This window comes from Pristis pectinata, chromosome 4 (genome assembly GCF_009764475.1).
Source record: "Pristis pectinata isolate sPriPec2 chromosome 4, sPriPec2.1.pri, whole genome shotgun sequence".
Classification (NCBI taxonomy): domain Eukaryota; kingdom Metazoa; phylum Chordata; class Chondrichthyes; order Rhinopristiformes; family Pristidae; genus Pristis; species Pristis pectinata.
Window position 1 is genome coordinate 88,045,131 of NC_067408.1, and position 23,469 is coordinate 88,068,599.

General features: G+C 39.7%; 1 protein-coding gene across 1 annotated transcript in view; it reads right to left on the bottom strand.

Moving 5' to 3' along the window:
• Positions 1-3,064: 3,064 nt before the first annotated feature.
• Positions 3,065-23,469, bottom strand: part of caska (calcium/calmodulin-dependent serine protein kinase a) — a 234,084-nt gene continuing 213,679 nt past the window's right edge. Inside the window, 3 exon segments of the mRNA XM_052013430.1 lie at positions 3,065-5,315; positions 15,843-15,926; positions 22,717-22,919. Of these exon segments, the coding sequence (XP_051869390.1) occupies positions 5,139-5,315; positions 15,843-15,926; positions 22,717-22,919 (464 nt within the window). The 3' untranslated portion in view covers positions 3,065-5,138.

Sequence of the window (23,469 nt, forward strand, 5' to 3'; positions counted from 1 at the left end):
CCTCTTTGCAGCCTCACAGCCCCATTTAAGTTTTGTGTCATTAGTAAACTTAGAATAGTAAACAAAATAGACCTACTTATTCCTACTCAACTAGTTTTCAGTCCTTGCCAGTATATTACCCCCAATCTGATTTGCTTGGTTTGCAAAATTAATGGCCTTCAGAGAATCTAAATGCCTATCCATTTGATCTCCATTATCTGTTCTGTTACATTCTCAAAAAACTTCAGGTTTGTCACACAAGATTTCCTTCTCATAAGTCCTGCTGATATTTTCTAAGTATTCTATAATCACGTTCTTTATGATGTTCTTGCATTTTCCCTACTATCAACGTTAGGCCAACTCATCTGTAGTTCCCCATTTCCTGTTTGCCTTCAATTTTAAATAATGGGGTTCCATTTGCCACTTTCTAAGGTAAAGCATGTGAATGAAAAATAGGAGGGGACAAAAATAAATTCTGAGTCTAGACATAATGGTGTAGCAGGTGAAAGGTAAACCATAGTAGAATATTGAGACAGCAATAGGTTAGATAAGGAATGGAACTAGCAAAGGGCACTTCCATCAGCTGCACAATAAAGGGAAGGTGGAAGAGGATGAAGCGAGCCACTGTGTTAAAGGCAGTAGGCAGATCAAGACCGAGAGATGATGATAAGTGTCAAATGGTTGATCGATTTCCTGAGATCTCCACCACGTTATTGTAATGGAGGGAAACAAAGCTCTGGATTTGTGCACAGAAGGTTCTAAGATAGAAATTAGATGGATACCAAGTAATCAGTCTTGGTACTCATTTTCTATTTTGAGGGATAAACATTGCCCAGGAACTCAAGGAACTTCCTCTGTTCTTAGAATTGTGCCATGGAATCTTTCACCTGTAGTTGTTAAGGTGAATGGGGTTAACATTCCATCTGAATGAAGCCTCCTCTGGTAGTGCAGCCGTTTTCCAGAACTGGGGCCAAAGTATCAACCCAGATAATTGTTCATCTCTGAAGTGTGGATTCAACCCATAACTTTCTGTCTCAGAAGTGAGTGTGACACCCATTGATTCAAGGATAAATAAAGCAATATCTGAAATTACTTGGAGTATGGAACTGCATTGCCACGCCAATCATGGTCATATTTTTCAAATTGTGTGATACTTTTGCATGCATTAACTCTAATAAATTTAGAGTCAGAGTTATACAGCACAGAGTCACTTTAGCCTGCCTGAGTTAGTCCCATTCGCCTGCATTTGGCTCATATCCCTCTAAACCTTTCCCATCCATGTACCTAAATGTCTTCTAAGTGTCGTAATTGTACCTGCCTCTACCACTTCCTCTGACAGCTCATTCCATATACCCAGCATTGGCCACTTTTAAATCTTGCCCCTCTCACCTTAAACCTATGCCTTCTAGTTTTAGACTCTCCTACCCCAGGAAAAAGACTGACCATTCACCTTATCTATGCCATCATGAGTTTAGTCTCAGCCTCCTACACTCCACAGAAAACAGCCCAGCCTATCAGTCTCTCCTTATAACTCAAGCCCTCCAGTCCCAGTAACATCCTTGAGAATATTTTCTGTATCCTTTCTATCGGAATGGATTCTTTCCTATAAACTAGGCAACCAGAACTGCACACAGTACTCCAAGTGCAATCTCACCAATGTTTTGTGCAGTTGTTTCAAACTCTTGTACCCAATGCCTTATAAACTTTGGTTGCAGCAGAAAATGTGCAATTTGTTTTTTTGTCTTCCAAGGGTGTGCTCAGGAGCTTGGTCACAGGCCCAACCTGTGGCCAAGGATTGAGGCTTGGGATTGGAGATCAGTATTTTTGTAGATGGTGGGCTAGGAGGATCAGGGTGCACCGACAATGTTTTGGGGAGCGGCAAGTCGGGGACTGTGATATTTGCAATGTTGTGTTGTGCATTGTGTTGTGAGGAAAAGAAGCAATTGGAGTTTGGGTGTGAGAGGAACAGCATGGGAATCAGAACGCAGGACTGCCTATTTTATGGAGGGGGAGGAAAATAAATGCATTATTGAGGGTTGCAAATTGGGAAGAGGATAAGTGTATCATTTACCTTGCAGAACTCCCAGACCCAGTGTGGACAGTAAGACCATGTTATCCCAGAAGCACTCAATATTGAGTTTAAGGAGTTTGTACGTTCTCCCCATGTCTGCGTGGGTTTCCTCCGTGAGCTCCGGTTTTCTCCCACATTCCAAAGACATTCAGGTTAGGAAGTTGTGGGTATGCTACTTTGGCGCCGGAAGTGTGTTCTTGCCCCCAAGGACACACTATGCAAAAGATGTATTTCACCGTGTTTCAATGTACATGTGACTAATAAATATCACATCTTATCAATGTGGGCAAAGTTTTCCTACAATGCTCTAAAATCAATGCTGCAGGGCTGAATGATGCCATTCTGAGGTGCCGATGCAGAGATCACATCAGGGTCGAGATAGGAAAAGCCTGGTTAAAATGACCCAGAAATGGTCAATATTGTGCTTCACTCATGGGGAAAAACATTTTCAATTGCATAATGCTGAAAAAAGCTTATGCAAATGGATTTCCAGACAAGTTCTATTTATCATTGTCTGCTTCATAGTGCTAAGCAATTTCATGTCATGCAGATGATGCCACTAGGGGAACAAAAGTTTCTGGATGATTTTGGTCTCAAAGCATGTAGTTTTTTTGTCACATTACTTTGGTTATAGATGTGCCTCTGAAAAACCGTTCTCCTCAGTGAGTCTTGTTAATTTTCAGATGGACTGGTGTGTAAAAGTAGAAAAATGGACATCAGTCAACTTGGATCACTTTGAAATGTGTTTTTCTTTAGATTGTAGTGAAGGGTGCAGAAATTAGGATGATTACATCCCAGACCTACTTCTTACATATGGCAATGAAGTTTTTTCTATATTATTTATCTGAATAACGTAAATAACTTTTACATTATCCCTCACTGATATACAATCAAATAATGTGCATGCAAAAATAAGTTTTAAAATTGTTTTCCATGGCACAAATGGAGAAATTTCTCATCTTACTTATAAGATTGAACTTTATATTTTTCCCCATCTACATTTAGTCACCGTGGATAATGTCTCTACGTTCTAGATTCTGTTCTCTGATAGTAAAATCAGTAACTGTTTTCTCTAAAATTAATTGTCATCTGAACAAAGGTGAAAACTTAGTTTTCAATTAACAGCATTTCATTATTACTGTAATCTATTTTGTTGCAGTTTTGTTGTTGCAGAAGTACTGCAGTATAAAATTATTCAGACTTAAGTAAAATGACTTAAAAATAAAATACTCTCATTTCAGTTGATCTACATTTTCAATTATTCAAGGGTCTCAACCGTACCACTTATCCTTTAATACAGATTTCCATTGCCAATTGTGTTTCACGAAAGCATCCATGGCATTTATGCAACGTTGAACAATACGCATTTTCTGAAATGTATAACAGATATGTAAATCTCCTTTCAATACTGTTAGGAATGGCATTACATCAAAGAAAGCAGGAATTAAGTTACAAAATGTCTTAAGGCAAACAATGCATTCCTCTGTGCTCTAAAATCCTGATGGGAACAGTTTTATAAAATACTATTTTCTCTTTACCAGAATGGAACTTTCCAGAAAATATGAAAATGCTCAATAAATTCCAGTTGTGAAATTGTGCTTCGTTTTCTTTTACAATTTTCCACAGTATTTTCATTTTTATATTACATGACCAGAGGTACTGTTCAGTTCCCGATGGCCAGCACCATACTGGTCTTACCATTGACCAGTTACAAAAGTATAGAACTTACAGCCCTGTAATTGAAACACAATAACATCTTCGGCAGCTGTACTGAAGGTCAATAATTGCAGCCTATTCAATTTAACATGGCTGGGTGACATTGAGCTCAATATAAGCTCAAAAACAACAGGATAAAGCTGACTACATAATGGGAAGTATATATTTTTTTTTAAAAACATGAGTCCAATTGCAGTTTTTGTATTTGTCGTCTTCAGTAACACTGCAGGGCAGTTTGAATGAAATAGTGACGTGAGCTGAACTGCTTGTATCTGACCACAAATTTTTTTTTGTGCACAGTATTTCTTTAGTAAAATTTGTGCATTTTAATACATATAATTCAATGATAAAAATTAAACCATTTTTCCAGACGGAACATAATTAAAATATTTATATTCAAAGACGACACATATCTGAAATGGCGAAACTGCTAATTCTTCCCCTTAGAACAAATTAAATTGCAACAAAGTACAAACACATTTCACTACATGATTAAAAATCAGTCATTTATAAACTTGCCCACAATGCAAGGGATGTGCATAGGTTTACAATTTTTTTTGAATAATAATTCCCTTGGGTATTTTTTTTCCAACAAATGGAATGTACGTTGCTGTAGAATACAGTTTCCAACACAGATACACCAACAGCATGAATTCTTGTAACTGTCCACATGCAGTAAAACCTGATTCAAATTCCTAAAATGTTTGTACATTTTTAAACTGTAACTGACAGTATCCCCTTTGTGTAAAAAAAATCATATCTACTTAATGCCCTTACTATACTCAGCTCCAAATATTTGACTGCAGATATCTGTGAATTTGCAGACATAAAATATTGATTAAAGCTTATACCAATTATTCTTTGACTACTTGGGGACACCAAAAAAATGTAAAATCTGAATTTATATACAAAACCATCCAGGTGAAATTAAATTTCAAATAGATAGCAACATAGTCTGACTGAACTATTTATACCAAAAATAGATCCTCAGTATTTGAGAAAAAACAAATTGGGTGAAAGTGTTTTTTTTAAAGCTTACTTAATAAAAACTTAGTAAAAACAAGTGTTCAAATAAGCTTCGGAGATCCATGTGGGACTTCTGGATATCTGTAGATCAGGAGGCATTTGTAGATCTGATTTAATAATGGAAGTACAACCCTCAGAGAATCTTAAAAAGGGACACTGTCACTTTCAGAGTTTGATATTTTCTCTCTCCATCCATCTAGAAGGACATAACAATAGTCAAAAAAATTTAGGGCACACTAATCCTAGGCAGTCTATAAGGGGCAAGATTTGATGCATGATCATTTACAAAGTCTAACGTCAGGTGTTGCTAGGGAATGATAAAGTTCATGGTTTCTCTCTCCAGTCCTTAATATACCCAGGATACAGGAACCCACTGTGGTGTAGTACACACAAGTTCAATGGCTTCTTCCAGATGCCTGATGGTCTCATCTATTTCATTGTTGATTATGGTTAGATCAAAGTAGTGTGCATATGTTCTCTGTAGAATTTCTGACTCCTTCTGTAGACGCTGAAGAGATTCATCCTGAAGAAAAGAAAAATATACTGAATTTGAAATAATCGGAGCCAAACTAAATCAGATTCTAACGGAATCTTCCCACACTCAAAGTACATCTATACTAGCTTTTACTCTCTTCATAGACTCTGCTTGACCTGCTGAGTATTTACAGTCGCTTTTATTTTATTTAAGAATTCCAACATTTATTTTTCTTATCCATTCTAATTAAACACAGAAAATCCACAAGGTATTTTTGGAGAGAAGCCAACTGCGCCAAGACATGTTTATCCTCATCGGTCACAGGTCATATGCTTTATTAAGCTTATGGTTTGAATGGTTTTCTGATCAGTTTCACCATAAGGACCAAATCTGGTTAGTGCATAATTAACTGCAGGACATTAAAGAGAGCAGGATTGGTGTGAGCATTGCTGCAATTTCCCAATTAAGCCTGATATGGGACATAACGCTGTCCAGTGTAAGTCAATTGTCTAGTTTTTGATGCCATTTACTACCCGAATTCAGAAACTAGGACCTCATGTCTGAAAGATGGGGCATGGACAACACAGACGTGCTGCCAAACCCATGCATTTCTGAAGTTATTCTCACATCTATGAGTTAACCAGAGGGTGGGCACAGATTGCCGGAAAGTTCTCATCAAACTTTTCAACAGGTGGAAGATGACAGATTTATCAGAGGGAGTCAGTTATACGTTTTTGACTTCATGGAACGGAGGCAAGTTTCATCCCTCCTTTAGTGAACCTTCCCAGCCACACCCCTCGCCCCAGCTCCCTTCCTCTGAATGCAACACCTTGTGTACCCCTGAGCTCCCCTCACCAAACTGCTGGTAGCCTTCAGCTACCTAGGCCCCACTTATTGGAATAGAGCCCTGAACCCCACTTCACTTCATTCTTTGCCTATAAAGAAACACTTAGTCAACTAACCTTCTCAGCAGCCTGCTTAATTTATTGCTTTTTGATTCAATGGGCCAGATTGCACCGATTCTAGTCCATGCTCGTTCTGGATTTGGTCTAAATTTTGGACCCTCACAACTCTCAATGCACTGTCAGCATTTGTACTCAAGCCCAAGAAGGGGAAGTAGGCAGTAGGCATTAGGCCCCATATTTGGACCACTGATGTCCTCTGATAGCATGCAATCTCAGAAAATGTTTTCACAAATGATCCCAGTCATCTGGAAACAGAAAACTAAATAATTTTTAAAAAATGAGGAGTTAAAGATTTAAAAAAAATGTTTATTTGTGAACACATGAAATTTCTATTAATTATTTAAAAACATATTGTGAAATAAAAAGTGAACAAAAAGCTACCAATGCACCTCTCAGATAAAGGCTGGCGACACCATTCAAATGAATGGGGTCTCACTAGATGCATCCTAAGATGAACAACTTATGAACCCCCCAGGATTTAATCAGAACAAGAGGTTAGAAGCACACCAGTGCATTCTCAACTTCCATGTTGCAGTGTGCAGGTGCACAAGTCTAAATGCATTGCCAAGCACATTGCAACCAGCTGGCGGGTCTCCATGGAACTACTGGTTATCCATCAGCACCTTCTGGTCAATATCTATTTTCCCCATGTAGCTGTGAAATGACACAAGACTTTTCTCGACAAGAACCATGTTTCGGAAATGCTAGTTGTCATTATCATCAGATTCCTTTGCATTAAATCGGCAAAGTAGCAATCAACTTACTGAAATTGTTTAAAATACAAATTACAATTCAAGGTAGCGTTGTGTGCACCAAAGATGTTTCTCAAGTTGAACTACAGAACAATTTCCTACCTAATATGACAGACATTTTTATTTTAAGATACTATTTGATTAGCAAAGCTCATTAACAAAAGAGTGTGTAATTGTGCACTAAACAAATGAAAAGAACAAGTTCAACAAAGACCTGTAAAAAGGAGATTCAAAACCACTTCAAGGAAATCTTTAAGCATCTTAACTAATGCCATCAGAAATGATGGATAGCTTGTTTTTTTGCATACAAGGCTATCTTTTTCCATCATGTGATTAAACAGCTTAAAGGACAAACAGTAAAACAACTTTTACTCAATATTCTAATAATAACCATCTTGAAGAAAACCAAAATTTTCTCGAAGATGACTACAGCATCACTAATTGCTATAACTAAAATCACCATTTTCATTGTCATCCCTGACTAATTAAAATACTTACAGGTAGCTTTTTGCACCACCTTGGGAGCTATGTAAAAATCAGAAAGGATATAAGAAAATAAACATAAAATGTGAGTTTAAATAATAAAAGAACAGATAAAAAGGAAGATAAAGACTGAAGCTACATACAGAACAGCAAGCTTTATGAATTTAACTTATCTCTTATAAAGCATCAAGTTTACAAAGTTATTTCACTGTGAACTCTTTCCTCAAAAGTCTAATTTTCTCAATCCTCCCCATCACATTAGCTTCCCACATCTGCTCCTTCCAACCATGACTGTCTAGACTGGAACTGCAATAATGTTGCTTCAGAATTAGTTGATAATATTTGTGGACTAGATAAGTAATAGAAGGCACTATTCAGTCACCTGTGGGTATCTATGCTCCAATTCAGTGTGACAGTCTTATTTCTTTTGCATGTGGCTGTCTTATGATAAAGTGAATTTGTCCAGTCCCAGCAGAATCAGTGGCAAAGAGTTATTCATAAAAATTTTGTTATAACATGGCACTATTTTAACAGACTCCTCAGAAGTCCCAGGAAGATGGCTGGAAAAGGAAATAGTCTTCTGAAATCGGGCAAAGGAGATGGACCATAGATTTGCACAAACCTGTCCTTGTATCTTATTTAAAAATGTTCCTTTGCATAGACATATCTTTTAATAATCAGAAGGTTATTTCTGAAGTTTTCCCGAGGATATCTTTGACCCATCCCCATTTCCCACCTTTAATATGTCCAAGTAAAATCATTTAAAAACACTTCAGTTGCATCATATTTGGCAATAATACCCAGCTCTGATCTCAAAAACATTTCTTCAAACAACTTCATACCTGTGTTGTCACAATGGTTATCTGACATCCAGCAAAAATTCCTCTGATTAAGTGCAGAGTTAAGCGATACCATTATCTTCAGTCCTTCCACAAACTCCACGTACCACTCACTGATACTATCACCCTCCCTGACCACAATCTCAGGCTAACCCTGGCTGTTCACAACAGTTGCATCAGATTTCACTTTGAACTGAGCTTATGTATCCTCTCTGTCATCAAGACCTATTCTCACCTCTGTTAAATTGCACATCCTCCCATAGGAAAAACATCACATGCCCTTTTAATTTCTCTTTTCCTCCGTCCAGGACCTACAAAACAGTTTCAAACTGAATGAGCAATTTACTTGTACCCTTTTCAGCTGGTGTACTGTATTTCCCAGTTACTTTGGTTTTCCCAGTGCAGAGGAAACTGCAAACACACACTGGGTGACCACTTTGCTGAACAACTCCATTCAGCTTACAAACATGAGCCCAAGCTTCCAATGATCCGTCACTTTAATTCACCTACCCACCCTAACAATAAATTCTCCATTACCTTCTTAAAAAAAATCATTATTTTGTTTTTACAATCAGGGCACCTCTAGCCATCCTTAATTGCCCTTGAGAAGCTGGTGGTGAGATGGTGAGCTGCCTTCTTGAACTGCTGTGGTCCTTCTGGTGAAGGACTCCCACAGAACTGCTGGGAGAGAGCTCCAGGAATTTAGATTAGTGATGAAGAAGAAATGGCAATGCATTTCAAAATGAAGATAGTGTGTGGCTTGGAGGGGAACTGGCAGGTGGTAGTTTCTGATGCACCTGCTGTCTTTATTCTTCTTAACGGTTGAAGTCATGGCTTTTAGATGTGCTGTCAAAATAACCTAGGTGACTAATTATTGCGCATTTTGTAGATGATACATATTGCAACCATGGTGTGCCAGCAGTGGAAGGAATGAATGTTTAGTGTGGTGGTAGCATTGTTCTGGGTGACATCAAGCTTTTTGTGCTGTTAGGGTTGTGCCCATCCAGGGAAATGCACAGTATTTCATCCTATCCTCAAGTTGCACCTTGTTGACGGTGAAAAGGCTTTGGGGTATCATGAAGAGGGTCACTTGCTGCATGATGCACTTGAAGCCATGTTATGTAAATGACTGGTCCAATTGAACTGCTAGTCAATGGTGACTCCTAGGTTATCTTTAATGGGGCTTTAGCAATAGTAATACAATGGGTAAGTGGTTAGACTCTCTCTCGTTGAAGATGGCTATTGCCTGGCACATGAGTAGACAAATACTACTTGTCATATGTGAATGCTGCTTCATTTGATGAGGTGTTCCGAATGGAAATAGAACATTGCATCATTATCAGTTTCCTTTTTCTTACTTTATGGTGGAAAGAAGTAATTGAAGAAGCAGCTGATAATGGTTAGGGGCCAAGAACATTGCCCCGATGAACTTCTGTAATGTTAAACGTGTGCTAGGATGACTGATTACTAACAAAATCATCTTCCTTTGTGTGACGTATGACTCCAACCAATGGACTCTTTTTCCCTTGATTCACATTGACTTCATTTTTACAAGGGCTCCTTGATGCCACACTTGGTCAAATACTACTTGATATCAATGATTGTCACAACATCTCACTTCTGGCATTGTTCTTACATCTATGTTTGAACCTAGACTTTTGATGATGCCTGTAGCTGTGTGGTCCCAGCAAAATCCAAAATATGCATCATTAAGCAGCTATTAGCGAGTACATGCCACATGATAGCAATGTCAACAACACAATCCATCACTTTGCTGCTGTGTGTAGGTTGATTGAGTGGTAATTAGTTAGATAGGAGTTGTCTTGCATTGTGAGGACAGGGGATACATGGGCATTTTATCCCCCCACACTGTCAGGTAGATGCCACTGTTGGAACTATACCGGAACTATTTGATTAGAGGCACGGTGAGTCCGGAGTGTACACCTTCACTACTATGGCCAGGATGCCATCTGGTCCTCTAGTCTTTTTAGCCAGTGTTCTCAACTCTGTCTTGTTAACATTTGGAGAGAATTGAAATGGCTGAAGAATGCTTCTGTGATTGTGGCGATCTCAGGAAGCAGGGATCCATCACTGATATGGCACTTCTTGCTGAACATGCTGGCACGTGGTTCAGCTTTGTTTTTTGCACCGAGTCACGTCATGCCATGTCATCATTGAGGACTGGGATGTCCTTGTAGCTTCCTCCATCCATTAGGCATTCAACTATTCAGCACCATTTACAACAGCATGAGATGGGACTGCAAAGTTTTTGTCTAACCCACTGGTGTGTTATCACTTGGCTTTCTATAATATGTTGCTTTTACTATTTAATGTATTTACTAGTTGGCAGCTCATTTTGAGATGCATAGTGTTGCTCCCTTTCGCACTTAAATAATATCGATTGTAACATTGTTTAAAGGGTGGAAGTGTTTCGGTGTTGTGGAATGCACCTTTACTACTGTTAATGATCCTTGTGGATGCCCAGTTTTAAGCTGCCCAACTTATTCTGAGTCTACCCCATTTAGGATGATTTTAGTACCATACAAGCACATGCTGGAGGTGTTCTTAGAGTAAATACGAGACTACATCTCTAATGCTGTCCGCACCATTGAGGATGAACTCAACGACGTATATCCATCATTGTAGGTCATTCACCACCAGTCCGATAGTTATATCCTCAGGATTTGGCCAGCTTGATCAATAGTGGTGTTAATAAGCCACTCTTCAGAGAGACTGAAGTCCCTCTTCTGGAGTACATTATGTGTCCTAGTTACTCTCAGAACTTCTTCCAATTGTTATTCAGAGAAGCACTGGTTCATTAGCCAAGGACGGAGGGAGAGTTGTAATCATGAAGAGGGTTCCTTTCCACATTTAACCTGAAGCCACAAAACTTCAATACTTATGCAGGGACTGTGATGGAGGCGTCCACCACATTGATTTTAAGATACATTTCTGTAAGTAAACTATGCAAGGATGTTGCTTGATTAATCTATGGAATAGCTATCCAAATTTAGATATCAGACCCTAGATGTTCATGAGGAAGAAATTTTAAGGTCAACTAGACTATGACCAGCTTTGCTGCATATGAATTCAGCACCTTGGACGATGGTGCATGGTTCATCTTGATTAATGCTCAACTGTCCTCTGAATGATGCAACTCAAAGACTGCAAGACTATTTAGGGCAGTTAACCACATTGCTGTGGATTTGGGGATTGCTAATGCCAAACCAGCTAAGGACATCAAATTTGGCCCCTCAAGGTCGTCAGTGAACCAGATATCATGATACTCTGATACTTTTGTGGTGGCCAGGATGGAAGTTAAATATATTTTTTTAGAAAAAAATCCTACGTTGTTTAATTTACTGAATTTATACTCTACCACTGCCATTGTGGGATTTGAACTTATGTCTATGGACTGTTAGACCAGCTCTCTACATTACAGCTCAGTGTTTTAATCACTGTGCCCACACCATATCTTCAGCCTATCAGTGCTCCATTGAAGCTCAGTATTAAGTTGGTGAACAGCATCTTGTTTGCCAACCAGGCATATTAGTCTGCTGGACTCCTTGCCCAGTTTAACAATTTCATGGAACATAATTTCATGTAATTAGCATTTCCAGTTATAGTACATTGCTTAATAACTTCAATAATACCGCTGCTTCATCTGTTTATGCCTCCTCCAACCTACCACAGATTTTTGCTTTGCACCATCATCTCTTTGCCATTTTATCCCTTCTACCTACCACCCTATCAAAGGCCTTCCCCTGCATTCCATCTTTATCTTTTCCAGTTCAGACATTTTTAACCAATCTGAGGTCCTCACCACTATCATCCCAGTACTGAAGAAAAACAAGGTAACGTGCCTTAATGACTACCTCCCAGTGGTATTGGTATTGGTTTATTATTGTCACTTGTACCGAGGTACAGTGAAAAGCTTGTCTTACAAACCAATTGTACAGGTCAATTCATTACACAGTGCAGTTACATTGAGTCAGCACAGAGTGCATTGATGTAGTACAGGTAAAAACAATAACAGTACAGAGCAAAGTGTCACAGCTACAGAGAAAGTGCAGTGCAATAAGGTGCAAGGTCACAACAAGGTAGATCGTGAGGTCATAGTCCATCTCATTGTATAAAGGAACCGTTCAATAGTCTTATCACAGTGGGGTAGAAGCTGTCCTTAAGTCTGGTGGTACATGCCCTCAGGCTCCTGTATCTTCTACCCGATGGAAGGGGAGAGAAGAGAGAATGTCCCGAGTGGGTGGAGTCTTTGATTATGCTGGCTGCTACACCAAGACAACGAGAGGTAAAGACAGAGTCCAAGGAGGGGAGGCTGGTGTCCGTGATGCACTGGGCTGTGTCCACAACTCTCTGCAACTTCTTGTGGTCTTGGGCAGAGCAGTTGCCGTACCAAGCCGTGATACATTCAGATAGGATGCTTTCTATGGTGCATCAGTAAAAGTTGGTGAGAGTCAAAGGTGACAAACCAAATTTCTTTAGCCTCCTGAGGAAGTAGAGGCACTGGTGAGCTTTCTTAGCCGTGGCATCTACATGATTTGACCAGGACAGGCTGTTGTCATGACATCCACCACTTGAAGTGCTTCGAGAGGCTGGTCATGGCACACATCAACTCCAGCCTCCCATAGAACCTCTACCCACTGTAATTCACCTACTACTGAAGCAGGTCCAAGGTGGACACCATCTCCCTGTCCTTACACTCATCTCTGGAGCATCTGGACAGTAAAGACGCCTACATCAGTCTATTGTTCATTCACTACATCTCCACCTTCAATACTATAATTCCAAGGAAAATCATCTCCAAACTCCTCGACCTGGGACTCAACACCTCCCTTTGCAACTGGATCCTTGACTTTCTGACCAACAGACTGTAATCAGTGAGGATAGGCAGCAACACCTCCGCCACAATTGTTCTCAACACTGGTGTCCCACAAGGCTGCATCCTCAGCCCTCTAATCCCTCTATACTCATGACTGCGTGGCCAGATTCTGCTCTAACTCCATATGCAAGTTTGCAGATGACACCACCATAGTGGGCTGAATCTCAAATATCAATGAGGTGGAATATAGGAAGGAGATAGAGAGTCTAGTGACATGGTATCATGACAATAACCTTTCCCTCAGCAAAACAAAAGAGCTGGTCATTGACTTTAGGAATGTGGAGCAGTGCACACACTCCTGTTTCCTTCAACAGTGCTGAGGTTGAGAGGGTTGAAAGCTTCAAGTTCCCAGGAGTGAACATGACCAACAGCCTGTCCTGGTGCAACCACGTAGATGCTACGTCCAAGAAAGCTCACGAGCGCCTCTATTCCTCAGGATGGTAAAGAAATTGCCATGTCCCTGTCGACCCTCACCAATTTTTATCAATGCACCATAGAAAGCATCCTACTTGGATGCATCACAGCTTGGTAAGGCAACAGCTCTGCCCGGGACCGCGAGAAACCGCACAGAGTCGTGGACATAGCTTAGCATATCATGGAAACCAGCTTCCCCTCCATGGACTCTGTCTACACTTTTCGTGCCTCAGTAAAGCAACCAAGATAATCAAAGACTCCACATACCCTGGACATTCTCTCTTCTCTCACCACCACCCCCCCCAACCCCATTGGACAGAAGATACAAAAGTCTGAAAGCATGTACCACCAGGCTCAAGGACAACTTCTATTCTGCTGTTATAAGACTACGGGATAACAGTAGTCAGTACGATAAGATGGGCTCCTGACCTCGCAATCTACCTCATTATGGCCTTGCACCTTATTGTCTGCTTGCACTGCACTTTGCTCTGTAACGGTGAAACTTTATTCTGCATTCTATTATTGTTTTCTCTTGTACTACCTCAATGCACTGTTGTAATGAAATGATCTGTATGGATAGCATGCAAAACAAAGTTTTTTCATTATACTTCGGTATATGTGACAATAATAAACCAATTTACCTTTCATGTGAAATGTTAATTTTGTTTCTCACATTCGTATTTCTCATGATATGGCAGAAGGTTATTCAATACATCGATGCCAGCTCTTAACAATTCCATCAATATCCTTTTTCCACTTATTTCTCTGTAACCCATTTTCTCTCTCTTGCCCACCAACTATACCCCTATTTCCATACCAGTTGCCAACACTAGTGGCAATTTGTAGTATTCAATTAACCTACCAATCATCACGTCTTAGGGATATAGGAGGAAACTGAAGCATACTGAGGAAATCCACACTGTCTTTGGGAGAAGGTACAAACTCCATACATATACACTGCAGGTCAGGATTTAACCCTGGTCACTGGAGCTCCAGCACTGTCTGCTGCACCACAATATAATCACATCTTCACAGACGAGGCCTGGCCTGTTGAGCATTTTCTCTTATTTCAATTTTCCGGCATTCCAATAATTTCCGAGTGATTTTGCATCCTCCGCAGTTGGGTTCATCCAAAACTTAATCGTCACCAAGCCTCTTTCATTCAACACCTTTGTGCTACATTAGCTTCCAATCTACCACCGTCTCATATTCATCAATTTTGCTTAGTGTTCACATCTCTTAGTTTTTTTTTTAACCCCATTTCTGTATCTGCAACCTTGTCCAGTCCAATTTCCCAGGAATATAGTTTTTCCAAACTGTTTTTCCTAACTTCTTTGCTCTACCAATAGAGGTCATACTTTCTGTTGCCTAGGCCCCAAGATCCAGAATTTATTCATTGAACTTTTCCACTTCTACACTTCTCTATTAAGATGCTCCTAATTCTGTCTAACTTCTCTTTGACCAAGTTATTTTTCACCAGTCCTGAAGTCCTTTATGAAACTGATAATTCTATCATGTGCTTACATGAGATGCACCCTGGATCATCTTAACCCATTGAAGATGCTGTACATGTATTGCCTAGAACTCTTTGCACAGTCCAACATAAAGGGTACATTATCCAACAGAGTTGAGGATGGCATTGTGTCAGCAATTAAACTCAAATACAAGTGTAGACTGCAATTTGTACAAACAGAACACTTTTTTAAAACAAGAACATTTGGCATATCTTAGGTTACCTGAAAAACTGAATAAAGCAAAAGTAGAATTACAAATAATGATGAAATCTTAATTAACTGTTCTGTTGGGACATGACTAACATTATGCATTAAGAGAGTTACACATTTCAAAACTCTCATTAGTGTTTTTACTCTTACTAACTGCAAAAGCCATAAGTACTTATCGTCAGTATCTAATCAATTATACAAAGACTGAATATTTTAGATTGATTTTTTTCCATATGCATCATCCTGAAGAAACTGAGCCCTGAATATCTTCTGGAGAAAAATTGTTAATAGTATTGCTAAACAAATTGTTCCTGTTCATCTGAAGCTGTGACTAAGTGACAAATTTGAAAGATTTAACAGGAATAAGTTGTTAGAAGTAAAATCATTATCTCTAAAGATCACCATTGGAATTCAATTACTTCACCTTCAATGAAATAATGAAAATGTAACAGCAGAACCAGGAAGTTCACTAGACTTCAAATTATTTTATTTCTTTCTTACCTCAGTCATGCCTGGAGTAATAGTCGGGGCAGCGATGAAAACAACAAATGGGGCAAACTCCGCAGTTCTCAAAACCTTCAGTGCCTGTAGGAGATAAGTTTGATGCTGAGTAAAGACTGGAGTTGAACATTAATTTAAACCAATGGTATGGACAAACACATACCTCATAAACTGCATTCATGTGTTTCAATCACATAAATGTGCAACACTTGAATCTCTCAGCCCTAACGGAAGAACAAAATGTATCCTTAGTAATAAGATAGAACTTCATTTGCAACAAGGTCAAAGTTTGGTTGCTCACTTATTCGACCTCCTGCTCACTTCAGAAAATTTAAATGAAAGTAAGAACAATGTGAGGTTGAAGATAATATTTTAGACAACAGTGGATGTGATTTTTTTTTCATACCTGCATAGGGTAAGACACGTATTTGAAAATTGGAACACAGTTTGTTGACCAGCAATGTATCACAAGATAGCTACTGTAAAGTAGTTACTTTCCATGAAACATTTGCTGGTCTGGGTACTGGACAGTCTGTTACCAGTTTACTAGTCTCTGAAACAGACCAAATTACTAATCTTGAATAAAACAGAATAGACTGATGGATGCAAGAAAAACTGTACATCTGCTCATTCTTCTCATGACAGCTCTGCAAGACAAATCTCAGTAGCAGATAAAATTCAGTGTTGTAGTTCACTTCCTTAATTTCTTTCAGATAACTTTAATTATTGATCTCCCCTTAACAAGTCTTCATGATTTTTATACAATACTGATAAAATAACTTTCAAATCTTAGCAGCAGTGCAAAGCACAAGGTTTTACTTGAAATGGGTGATGATAAATCCAATGTTAATCATTTCAAGTGAGTATCTGCTTCAAAGTGAATAGATTTTGTTTTAATAAAAATCTCAGACCTTCCAGTTCTTCCAAGGATCTAATGTACATGAAACACTGAATAAAACAGCTTTGCTATCAATCAATTTAGTTAAGACTGATTTCAAAATGACCTGAAGAAACTTTGTTACTGAAATATATAGGAAAACAGAAATACAGTCAAGGCAGAAGCAGCAGCTCCAAATATTTTAAAATGTATTTATTCCCTTCCAGTTTCATGCTGAAGGCTCTAACTTGTGTACTGTTCCACCAGTACTAGTGTTCTTGCATGAATCTTGCTTGAGCGACGATTCTTTATGTATGAGATTAGGGAACAATTTTGGTAGGTTCTTTGTTCAATTCATAGTGAAGTTCAAAGACACAAGGACACTATCTAGTGAGAAAGGGGAAGGTGGTTGTGCTGGATGCCTACGTCAGGTACCCCATTAAAGTGCAATTAATGCAAGGATCAAATATGGGAATAATGGTTCAATTATCCGCTTGCTTAACTTTTTCAGCCTTTGAGGAATTTAAGGATTAGTCATAGAGTTATAGGGTCTTACAGCTGATCATTAAATAAGAACATAAGAAATAGGAGCAGGAGTAGGCCATCTGGCCTGTTGAGCCTGCTCCGCCATTCAATAAGATCATGGCTGATCTGGTCACAGACTCAGATCCACCTACCTGCCTTTTCCCCATGACTCTTAATTACCCACTTTGCAAAAAACCTATCTAACTGTGTCTTAAATATATTTAATGATGTAGTCTCTGCTGCATCCCTGGGCAGAGAATTCCACAGATTCACTACTCTCTGGGAAAAGCAGTTTCTCCTCATCCCAGTCCTAAATCTATTCCACTGAATTTTGAGGCTATGTCCCCTACTTCTAGTCTCACCTACCAGTGGAAACAACCTTCCTGCCTCTATCTTATCTATCCCTTTCATAATTTTATATGTTTCTAATCAGATCCCCTCATTCTTCTGAATTCCAGCAAGTATAGTCCCAGGCGACTCAATCTCTCCTCATAGACTAACCCCCTCATCTCCGGAATCAACCTGGTGAACCTCCTCTGCACCACCTCCAAAGCCAGTATATTCTTCGTCAAGTAAGGAGAACAGAACTGCATGTAGTACTCCAGGTGCGGCCTCACCAGTACCCTGTACAGTTACAGTTTAATCTCCCTGCTCTTAAATTCAATCCCTCCAGCAATGAAGGCCAACATTCCATTTGCCTTCTTGATAACCTGTTGCATCTGCAAACCAACCTTTTGCAATTCATACACAAGCACTCCCAAGTCCCTCTGCACAACAGCATGCTGCAATCTTTCACCATTTAAATAATCTGATCTTCTATTTTTCCTTCCGAAGTGGAAAACCACGCACTTACCAACATTGTACTCCAGCTGCCAAACCCTTGACCACTCACTTAAGCTATCTATATCTCTCTGCAGACTCTCTGCATCCTCTGCAGAATTTGCTTTTCCACTCAATTTAGTGTCATCAGCAAACTTAGATATGCTACACTCGGCCCCCTTTTCCAAATTGTTAATGTATATCGTGAACAGTTGTGGGCCCAGCACCGACCCCTGCTGCACTCTGCTCTCCACTGATTGCCAACCAGAGAAGTACCCATTCATCCCAACTCTCTGCTTTATCCTCTACCCATGCTAATACCTTGCCTCCAACTCCATGCATTCTTTTCTGATGGGTGTGTCTTTTATGCGGCACCTTATCGAATGCCTTCTGGAAATCTAAGTACACAAATCCACCTTTTCCCCTCTATCCACTGCGCTCATTATATCCTCAAAGAGCTCCAGTCAGTTTGTCAAACAGGACCTGCCCTTCTTGAATCCATGCTGTGTTTGCCTGATGGAACCACTTCTATCCAGATGTCTCACCATTTCTTCCTTAATGATAGCTTCAAGCGTTTTCCTAACTACAGACATTAAGCTAAGTAGCCTATAGTTACCTGCCTTTTACCTACATCCTGTTTTAAACAGTGGTGTGACATTCGCTGTCTTCCAATCTGCCAGGACCTGCCCAAAGTCCAGAGAATTTTGGTAAATTATCACAAACGCCTCTACTATAACTTCTGCCACTTCTTTCACTACCTTGGGATGCATCCCATCAGGACCAGTGGACTTGTCTATCTTTAGGCCCACTTGTTTGATCATCACTATCTCTTTAGTGACAGCGATTGTATCAAGGTCCTCACCTCCCATCGCATCCATAACATCTCTTTTTGACATGTTAGACGTGTCCTCCATCATGAAGACCAACATAAAATAGTCATTCAAGGCCTCAGCCATTTCCACATTACCCAATATTAATTCCCCCTTCTCATCTTCCAAGGTACCTTTAGCCACCCTTTTCTGCTTTATATAATTATAGAAAACTTTGTTTTTATATTTTGTTTTATACTGTTTTTATATTTTGTGCTAGTTTACTTTCCTAATCTCTCTTCCCTTTCCTTATTGCTTTGCTTAGTGGTTTTTTGTTGCTTTTTAGAAGTTTTCCCAATCTTCCAATTTCCCCGCTACTCTTGGGAATTTATATGCATGAGCTTTTAGCTTGATGCCTTCTTTTATTTCCTTAGTTATCCATGGCTGGCTTTCCCCACCCTCACTGTCCTTGCTTATAACTGGAATATACTTCTACTGAGCACCGTGAAAAATCTCTTTGATAGTCTTCCACTGTTCCTCAACTGTCCCACCATCAAGCCTGTGTTTCCAGTTTACGTTAGCCAACTCCTCCCTCATCCCGTTGTGGTCTCCCTTGTTTAGCCATAATACACTGTTTTTAGATTGAACTATTGCACCCTCGATTTGTATGAGAAATTCAATCATACTATGATCACTCTTTCCAAGAGGATCCTGAACTACAAGATCGTTAATTCTACCTGTCTCATTGCACAGGGCCAGATCTAAGAAAGCATTTTCCCTTGTAGGTTCACTAACCTGCTGTACAAGAAAGCTATCACAGATGCATTCTATGAAGTCCTCCTCAAGACTGCCTTGACCAACTTGATTCACCCAATCTATGTGGAAGTTAAAGTCCCCTATGACAACTGCCATTCCATTCTTACATGCATCAAATATTTCTTGGTTTATTGCCTGTGCCACGGTAGTGTTATTATTCAGTGGCCCATAGACAACTCCCACCAGTGATTTATTTCCCTCTTTACTATTCCTAATCTCTACCCAGATGGACTCAACATTCTGCTCCCTTGATATTATATCATCTCTCACTATTGCCCTGATCTCATCCTTAATTAAAAGTGCTACCCCACCTCCCTTACCTTCCTGTCTATCCTTCCAATTTACCTGATACCCTTGGATATTTAATTCCTACTCATCTCCACCCTGCAACCACATTTCTGTAATGACCACTAAGTCACACCTCTTTGTACTGATTTGTGCCACAAGTTCACTGACCTTGTTTTGAATACTACAGGCATTCAGATAAAGTGCCCTTACACTCATTGTCCTTTCAGGATCTAGGATCTAGTAACCTTTATGTCCTTTGTGTTTGACTTTTCTGTACTCCACTCTTATTTTTCTCCTTTCTAACTTTTGCTCTGGTCTCTGCTTTGCTTCCCTCTGTCTTTCTGCATGGATTCCCACCCCCCCTCCCCCACCATATTAGTTTAAACCCTCCCCACTGGCAAAGCATCCCCCTAGGACATTGGTCCCAGGTGTGGACCATCCAGTTTGTACTGGTCCCACCTCCCCCAGAACCAGTTCTAGGTAGGAGGAATTAGCTCCTTGTGGGCAGAAGGACCTGTGCTGTACTGTTCTATGTTCTATGCAATGCTCCAGAATCTGAAACCCTCCCTCCTGCACACCACAGCTCAAGCCACATATTCATGTTAACTATGCTGCTATTCCTACTCTGACTAGCACGTGGCACAGGTAGTAATCCTGAGTTTATTACCTTTGAGGTCCTACTTTTCAATCTTTCTCCTAGCTCCCTAAATTCAGCTTGTAGGACCTCATCCAGCTTTTTTTCTACATCGTTGGTACCTATGTGTACGACGACAACTGGCCATTCATCCTCCCCTTCCAGAATGCTTGCAGCCTCTCCAAGACATCCCTAACCCTTGCACCTGCCAGGCAATATACCAACTGGGAGTCCTGTTTGTGGCCACAGAAGCTCCTGTCTCTTCCCCTTACTGGGGAATCCCCTACCACTATAGCTCTGCCACTTTTTTTCCTGCCCTCCTGCGCAGCAGAGCCACTCATGGTGCCATAATCCTGGCTACTGCTGCTTTCTCCTGATTAGCCACCTCCCCCAACAGTATCCAAAGCAGCACATCTGTTTTGGAGGGAGATGACCGCAAATCTCCCGCTCCAAGTCCCGACTCCTGCAAGGTGAAATACTACTATACTAATCCTATTTTCCAGAACATGACCCCATATAGCCTTCTTTGCCTTCAAATGCTCCTCTAGGTCCTTCTTAAATGTTATGAATCTTTCTGCCTCCACCACCCTTTTTAAAAACCAACTTTCATTATCAATAGGAACACTGCATTTTGTTTTGTTGCACTGAAAAACAGTTAAATAAATTAGAAATTAAAACAATACTAAAATGATCCAGGCTTATTTGCTCCATTTTATAGTGTCATCTGCAATTTCAAAAGTTGCAAACAACTTACAATTGAGTAAAAAAAAACAAAATACTTGGTTTTACAATATAACATTATGGACCTTCCCTCTTTTTAAATTGCAGAAAACATCAAATTTCCACAAACAATATATAACTAAATAATCAGCAGAACACGTTCGGCTGACTAGCAATAGGTTGCAATACATTTTCCCTCTCCCCCTTTCCTAAAAGTATTGAGTATTTTGTGGGGCCAATTACAGTGAGGCTATACTTTATCCACAGAAACATGGAGCTGTCCTGGACCCAATTGATGGCCTAGATTTTTTTTTGTTGCAGAGGGCCATACTTGAAGTTCTCCCTAAAGGCAGAGTAAACTCCAAGCAACAAATATGCCTCATAAGAGTATCCCACTGGGACCTTCAGAATGCTCTGACGACACCTACTTCAAAGACCTTTGTACAGTTTTTGAATGTCTCTATTAGGTGGATACATTAAAAAAAACATTCAATTTGATTTACATAAATAGAAGCAAAAAAAGTTAAGATACAAACAAATTTAATTCAAACTCTTTTACTAACAAATAATTATATGTATTAAAATGAAGTAATTGGCTTAAGAACTTTGCCACAGGGTCAGAAATTCCATCCAAATAAAGACGATCGCTGTCTGTACACCATGTAGTTCTCTGCTCTGAACTAGCGAGTCCAGTGGTGGAGTAGAAGGTCTGGCGTGCCAGCATGTTTCAGACCTCCACATCTCAACATGCACATGGTGATCTGGGACGTACTGGGCATTGAATGGCTGATAGCCACAAAAACACAATCTGGCCCATTAATTCATTACAAGTGTCCATTGTAAACCCATTCCTTTGCTCAATTAGTTTATATACCATGCTTCCAGCAGAGGTCACCATATACTGATCAACATTACATCTATAAATCCATCCTGCAAAACAGAATCCAATTGTAGCAGCTCTACTGTACCCTGGGAAAATCCACTAATTCAGCAGTAACTCAAGGTCCTGCCTGGTCTGTGTGGTTCAGTGACTTATTGGGTATATTTTTTAGTCACTAGTAAGCTCAATAATGTATTGGGCATTTTATCAAGTTAAATGCTTTTTCTGAAAAAAATTTTTAAGCAAACCAGGAGGTTTTTCCAAATATGAAACAATTATTAGAAAGAATCATAACCTACACTGTTTTTTTCTTTCACTGACCTGTAAGTAAACAGATGGTTGAAAAGCCCAATGGCAGATTATGGTTACTGCATTACAAACTGTGCATGGAAGTTTGACTTGCAGCACTAATGATATGACAAAAATTACACCAAAAGCCAGGCCAAGACTACGGGATAAACAAGGCCTTTATTGAGAACTATACTAGTTTTACTTCCCTTACTGACCTGTGGCTCAACATCTAGAATTGCAATGAGTCCTTGTTCATGGATTTTCCGTATCGTTTCCAGCTTTGTTCCATACATTGCATCCTCATGACTGCCATATTCCAGATATTCATTATTGGAAATGTCCTGCATCATTTGATCATGTGAAACAAAATGGTAATTTTTGCCATTTTCTTCGTCTTTTCTGGCAGGTCTGGTAGTGTCTATGCAGGAAAATAATTTTACATTAGTGACAGATATTGCTGTTGAAACTTATGCCTGGCTCATCAGTCTTTTCTGACCATTGAAGAAGGTTTTAGTGGAGAAGTTTAGGAAAAGAATTGAAGAGCTTGGGCCTTTTGATTATAAATGAAGCAGGAGATGCACAAAAACTGAAATTGGAGAATCACAGAGGTCTGAGAGTTTGAAGAGTTGGAAAAGGTTACAGAGAAAATGCCTAAAAGGGATTTGAGCACGAGGATAAAAATTTTAAATTGGCGATTTTGATGAACTGAGTCAAAGGAGGTCAGTGAGCACAGGGCACAGTGAGCACGACTGGCAAGCAGGACATGATGTGTATTTTTCTATAGAGAAGAAAATTTTGGATGATTGAAGCAACCGAAGGTGGTTAGATTCAACTGCCATTCTTTCTGTGTGAAAACAAGATAAAGTCTGGGCTGCTAGGAGAGGTTGTGGGATCCAATGCATTGAAATAATTCACTGGATAAAGATCAGAAGTGGTAATTCTCAACAAGTTGCCACCCCTCTATTCCT